The sequence below is a fragment of the Ictalurus punctatus genome, chromosome 25, assembly GCF_001660625.3.
Source record: "Ictalurus punctatus breed USDA103 chromosome 25, Coco_2.0, whole genome shotgun sequence".
Classification (NCBI taxonomy): Eukaryota; Metazoa; Chordata; class Actinopteri; order Siluriformes; family Ictaluridae; genus Ictalurus; species Ictalurus punctatus.
The window spans coordinates 13,523,834-13,530,788 of NC_030440.2; the positions used below are offsets into that span (position 1 = coordinate 13,523,834).

The 6,955-nt window shown below is 35.0% G+C and overlaps 1 protein-coding gene across 2 annotated transcripts in view; it reads left to right on the top strand.

Annotated features, from left to right (window-relative positions):
- The first annotated feature begins 969 nt into the window (after positions 1–969).
- The window catches only part of pax1b (paired box 1b), a 7,137-nt gene continuing 1,151 nt past the window's right edge, over positions 970–6,955 (top strand). Inside the window, exons 1-5 of one of the 2 annotated variants that reach the window (XM_017456121.3) lie at positions 970–1,488; positions 2,087–2,707; positions 4,975–5,105; positions 6,240–6,355; positions 6,665–6,955. The exon at positions 6,665–6,955 is cut by the window's right edge and continues 1,151 nt beyond it. In XM_017456121.3, coding sequence (XP_017311610.1) covers positions 1,485–1,488; positions 2,087–2,707; positions 4,975–5,105; positions 6,240–6,308 — 825 coding nt within the window. In that variant the 5' untranslated portion in view covers positions 970–1,484 and the 3' untranslated portion in view covers positions 6,309–6,355; positions 6,665–6,955. Of the gene's footprint in view, positions 1,489–2,086; positions 2,708–4,974; positions 5,106–6,186; positions 6,356–6,664 lie in introns of both variants that reach the window. The other variant, XM_017456120.3, reaches the window with a different exon arrangement.

Genomic DNA, 6,955 nt, shown 5'->3' on the forward strand with positions numbered 1-6,955 from the left:
ACAAGCAAACATGAATAAACAATTAATCATCTCTGTCGGGATATTTACAGAACCTAAATATATATATGTTTTTTTACCTCTATGCTACAAGAAGAAGAAGAATCATAATAATAATAAATATTATTATTATTATTATTATTATTATTATTATTATTACATTCACTCAGGTGTCGTCAAATTGATAGAACGGATAGAAAGGATTAAAATGAACGAAAGCAGCAATATGATTCATCTGCAATTTGCTACCAGCATTCGGTCTATTATAAATAAATGACGGCTAACATTCGGCTTAAAAATATGCTTTTTTTTTTTTTTTTAAATCAAGTTTAAATCTTGAGGACTTATAGCTCATTTGAATGGAGGTCCATCAGTAAACATGTTTGACATTAAGTTCCGTAGTGATCGTCTATGTACAAAGAATTGTACAGTGCATATTTTAACATTATTATGGATTTTTATATTTACATAGTTTTAGTGTGAACAGTAGGCCTACTTAAATAAAATTAAATATAGCTGAATATTGAAAATTATAGGCTAATAAAAAGCGTTAACTGAGATGTTATTTGTTTATTTATTTGTTTGTTTTCTGTGTAGTTCCACTTTCTGTCAGAAGGAGGCAGGAATCTGACAACTAAAAAACTAGATTATATCTTTACAAATTTTTACATATTTCTGCTTCGCTTTCCGTACAGGAAAATCATCACAATGTGTTTAAACTTCACTTCCATTTCAAGCAATTAACACTAGGCCTTTTTTTATTATTTTTTTTTACAACAGTATTATTCCTGAACTACGCATGCGCACTCTGCACTCATGTTCTCACACTAAAGCTCTTACCACGAATGCGCGGCAGGTTTTCAGGTTGCGCATGCGTGGTTTATGTGAGCATGGCTTCTACATTAACTCCCTGCATTATAGGGTTAGTGTACAGTCTGATTAGACTAAAAACAAAAACTCAGAGCACGTAGATAGGTTAGATCTTACAGATAATATTTGTACAGATTCAAAGCTTTTTGTTCTTAGGTAAAACTGTTATTAACCAATTTAATTAACATTTTCAACACAACAATGTTTTCTCATAAATAAAAAGATACCTTCTCTGAAAGAAGAAGAAGAAGGTCATCACTTACAAATGATGCCTAATGACCAATGCCTGTGCTTCCCTTTTTTCTTTGGGGAAAAATCTTTTGAGCTGGTAAATACCCAGTGTTTTTTTTCTTGTGGTTGCTGCTGCATTAACCTATGTTTTTGGAGCAGCGTGAGTGCAAAAGGAAGTGTGATGAAGAGTTTAAGCTAAAGGGAGGAGTTTAATCCACGCAAACACACACCGGCCGTTGTGCTGGGAGAAGTGTGCAGCTCTTCAGTACTCTCATTAACGTTCCAGTGGAAAGTGGAGGTCAGATTTAAACGGGAGACAAGAAGAAGCTGCTTTTCCAATGTGGACAAGGTCAGAGTAAAGAGTGAACACCGTAAAGTCTCTGCAAATGGGTAAGTGCATTTTATAGCCTATTCCATTTAGAACGTGGATTTGAAAATAAAAACAATCACAAAAGATAGATACATTATGTTTTATCTTAGACTGTTTTGTCTTTACTTTTTATCTTAGACTAGCTATATTAGTTTATACCTAAACATGCTAACATTTTAGTCTTTTTTTTCTTATACATGTATTTCTCCAGACAAATGAAAATAACTCTACAACAACTGACTTATTTTAATATGTTAAAGTAGAAGTTTTTGTGCTGTGTAGTCTTAAATAAAATAAATAAATAATTAAAACATGATATCTTGCAAATAAATGATGGCTTCAGTTTTTTTCCTTCATGTGATCTTAATATGAAGATGAATAGATTAGTGCATAGTATTAAATCTTTATAGTTATTCTACTAATCTACAAATGCATAGAACCTGTAGTATAGTATACATTAAATTATTTATACTAGGCCTATACTAGTATAGTAAATTAATGTTCTAGTAATCGATAATATATAAATTGATGACTGCATTTCTATATTAAGCGTTAAGCCTATGTGGATTATTATTATTATTATTATTATTATTATTATTATTATTATTATTATTACAGAGCAGCCGTCGTACGGAGAGGTGAATCAGCTGGGCGGCGTGTTTGTGAACGGGAGGCCTCTTCCCAACGCCATCCGCGTGCGTATCGTGGAGCTCGCGCAGCTCGGTATTCGCCCGTGCGACATCAGCCGCCAGCTGCGCGTCTCTCATGGCTGCGTGAGCAAGATCCTAGCTCGCTACCACGAGACTGGCTCAGTCCTGCCGGGAGCCATCGGCGGCAGCAAGCCGCGCGTGACCACACCCAACGTGGTGAAAAGCATACGGGAGTATAAGCGCGCGGACCCGGGCATGTTCGCATGGGAGATTCGGGACCGGCTGCTGGCCGACGCTGTGTGCGACAAATACAACGTGCCGTCGGTGAGCTCCATCAGTCGCATTTTGAGGAATAAGATTGGGAATCTGTCGCAGCCCGGACAGCACGAGACCGGCTGCGGCGTTAAACCTCCCGCCCCGCCGATTCCTTACAGTCCGATGTGTGCTTACTCATACCCCAACGCCATCTCACCTACCGGCGCAAAACTCGGCGGCCCTCCTGGCGTCGGGGTCGGCCTGTCCCGGGCCTGGCCTTCGGTGCACACCGTCAGCAACATCTTAGGGATACGAGCTTTCATGGACCCCTCAGGTAAGTTAACCAACTACTTTAGCTATTTGTTTCTTCTTCTCCTTTTTTATTTATTTATTTTTTTTTTATTTTTTTATTTATTTATTTTTTTAAAGCAGGTAATAAACACTGAGACCAGAGTCACATTTACATTAAGACAAATAGACGAAAGCAAAATGCAGAAAATCTAAGGATACAAAAAAAAAAAACTATCTAAAAAAATACAAAATGACAAACAAAATAAAAAATGGACAGTAAATACAAAACCAATGCAAAAAAAAGTAGCCTAAAGGAAAACATAAAACATGAAGTACAAAATAAAACGCATGCATAAACAAACATAATAATGAATTTGTGATTCCCAACAATAAAATGTGCAAAAATGAAATAAATATCAAATGATCATTGATACATTTTCACCAAAATATAAACATTCTTCTTCTTCTTCTTCTTCTTATTATTATTATTATTATTATTATTATTATTATTATTATTATGGGGGTGTTATTGGGGACTGTGTCATAGCAAATATCGTACAGTATAGAACAGGTATGGACAGTAAGATGGTGTGTTAATGTAATATGGAACAGTGAGCAAATGAACATGGCCAGGTAATATGGTATAAAGCGGGAATTGATAATGTGTACTTCGTGCCATACTGTACACTGCGGAAAGTGGGACAGTGGCATGGATAATAATAGGAGCACTGTGTAGCTAATATTGGAGAGTGTGTTAGGTGATCACTGACAGTGTAATAGGTATTAGGGAAAGCGTGTTATGTGTCTCAGCCTAATCCACAGTGTGTTAGTGTGGTAGGGAAGTAATAGGAAAAAGTGTGTTAGGTAGATGATACAGTGTATTACAGTGAGACTGGGATAAGAATTTGACAGCATGTTAAAATAGATAGTAAGGTAATATAGAACATTAACTACGATCATTCTGTACAAGTAATTAATTAATATAGTAATTAAAATAAATATAACTAATAAAAGTGTGTGTGTGTGTGTGTGTGTGTGTGTGTGTGTGTGTGTGTGTGTGTGTGTGTGGTGCCTTGCAATAGCTTAGTGCTGTATTCGCTCCTCATGCCCAGTGCTCCCGGGATAGGCTCCGGATCCAAAGCGACCCTCACTGCAGATGAATTAATAGACGTTAGTTCTCTTTGGGACAGTGTGTTATGTAGCACATGACACTGTTAATTAATTAAGGGGCTGGGGGGGCATTTTACTTTGTTATTATTTATTTGTTTTCCCCCCATCTGGGCCTAGACTAGCCTGGTTACCTTGCTTTCTATGGTTAATAAAAGAAAACATTGGTAAGCGTGAAAGAAAATGTAAGGGAATAAAAGGCTCCTGATTTTATCTGATATTAAATAATAGTCCACATCAGTTCATACTTAAACGGTTTCAGTCTTTAGGCTTATCTCATCATCATAATAATCAATAAAGGATTCATGGAATTGTTTCCTTATGATAAACAGAATTTATTTGTCGTTTCGTTTCTTCTTCTTCTTATTATTTTTTATTATTATTATAATTTTTTTTTTTTTGCAATTTATGCAGTAATCGGTGGGATTAATGTAATAACTGTAATAAATTGTAATGTAAATAATACAGTTAATTCTAGTAACCATAACTATTAAAATCCTGTGTTGACAGTGATATTATTTATAGTAGCTAATAGTGGTGTTATTATTATTATTATTATTATTATTATTATTATTATTATTATTAATTATTATTATGATTATTATTATTATTATTATTATTATTAATAATAATAATAATAATAATAATAATAATAATAATAACAAAAATTACAATAATACCAATAATCTTAGTTGAACAAACAACAAATAAATATTATGTTGGCCCATATATTTATTTATTACAAATGAATGGGGGGGATCCTTTATAGTAGCCTCAATAACCATTAGATGATACATTTGAATGGCTTTCATTAGTCTTATGAATGACTTTATAGGCTATATTATGAATAACATCATAGCGCTTTGATTACTGTTTTTCTTATAACTGTAGTCTATATATATATATATATATATATATATATATATATATATATATATATATATATATATATATATATATAATAACATATATTTCCTTTTCACTTTTTAAATTCACATTTTTATTTTCATTTTCATTGTCATTTCAACAGTAGGCCTGTATATGAATACATTTTTATTCGTATTGCAGGCTGCATATTATTTCAATTAAAGCGTGCTTCCTGATCATTATTTAAATTAAAGCGTCTTCTGATTCTCTCTATAGCCATCGCTGGACCGGATGGATATCAGCAGAAAATGGAGGAGTGGCCATGTGTGAACAGAACTTCATTTCCCTCCCATGCGGTTAATGGCATTGACAGATCACATATAGACACCGATATTAAATACAATCAGGTAATTAATGCATTTAACTATGTATTCTATCTATTTTCTCCGTTTGATTTTTTGTCTCACGACAAATTTGTACGAATAACGAGCTATCTATACTCTTAGGAAAAAATGATTGAACACAGAATAGTCATTGTAAAACCCTGTAACTGAACGTATTCGTGTAGAAATATAACTTCCGAATGAGAAAGAGCTCCAGATAGAAGCGTTTTAGAAAGCTACAAGAACAACCTTTTTATCTACGAGTGTAGCGATAATCCTGACACTGAACCTTAACCGTAAAGTGGTATAAAATGGGTGGTATGAAAATTCTAAACATAAAAAGTAATAAATAAATAAATAAATAAATAAATAAATACGCGCAAACGGTAAAAAGTTTTCTGCTGCTCTATCTGGTAAAAGTATGCCTTCAGTCCAACCTTGAAATTTGTTCTTCTAACCCGTTTATATTCTGGGAATTGGTTTTGTTGAGAACAAAATTCTATCACCTGCTGAATTTTCCCATAATTGTTGGAACAAAAATTTGGCCACATCCAAGAGCATACAGTGAGATGTAGACATGACAACCACACGCTATGATGAACACTGTATTGTATATTTGGCTCAGGACTTGTACATGTCATGACAGTCTTGGTGTTAATTAATCACAAATGTCAAGTAACGTAGGTGTTAAGTCAGTAAATGTTAATCCAGTACCATGAACATTCATCCAGATCCAGATTTATGGTTTGTGGTGTAAAATTAAAATAATATATTTGCTTAATTTTTGATTATTTGAATAGGTGATTTGGTCGTTATTGCTGATGTGTAGTAGTAATAAATCAAGGCTTGATTAGTGGAAAACCCGGATGATTCTAATCTACAGTAGACTTACTGTAGATAAGCGCGTGCCCTCTCTCTACACATTCATAGATCTAGCTTTCCCTTCACCCAACTGGATGCATTGAAAGTAGTGTAGTGTGTTAGTATTTGTAGTTTTTAACCCATTATTCATTTTACCTTCTTACCTACATTCATGATCACTTCTAGACCCTTTTTGTTTTAAGTTTCTAAGCTCAAACTAATGGTGTATTCGTATCTCTGACAGTCTCCCTCGAGTCTTAGCGGATATATGCCCCCCTGCCCCTATTCTTCCCCCAGTCAATGCGGGGTGTACGGGGGAAACTATGGGCATCACTGGCAGCCTCAGGGAACAGGCCTGGCGCATAACGACTCACACCTTCACACTGCCATGAACTTCAAATCTCCATCAGATGGTGAGGTCTTATACTTACTGGCTTGTTTGGATCATATGCAAGACTGTTCAGCATTTACTTCTAAATGTGCTTTTAATGTTGATGGATAATGCCTCCTAGGGTTAATTCAGCATGGGAATCCTGCGCGTGCATGCCACACCTAATGCTACTTGTTTTTAAGATGGCTGCATGTTGTCAAAAAAAAAAAAAAAAAAAAAAAAAAACATTGCTAAAAATATTGTTAGCTCAGTGTGTGTTCGGTTTAGATAAACAGGGATGAAATGAACGACATATTTATTTCTCTAAACCTCCCCCTCTTTTGATTTTCAGTGGCAGACAGAAAACCTCCCAGTCCTCTGATTAAGCAGCAGCAGCATGAGGCACTGAGCAGCGTTCACAGCCTGGCCTTACCCACCTCAGCCTCATAAAGACGGACAAAAGCCCACACAGTACAAATAATGTTTGTAAATGTTCAGTGAAACTCTAAAATTGGTCAAAACAAACACAAGCGCAGGTTTATATATCACTTTTAATAACACCGGTGACAGCAAAAGCCAATGCGCGCAATCCACTTCTCCTGAAATGACATAAGCGCTCCATGGCACTGGTCACCTCACTCAT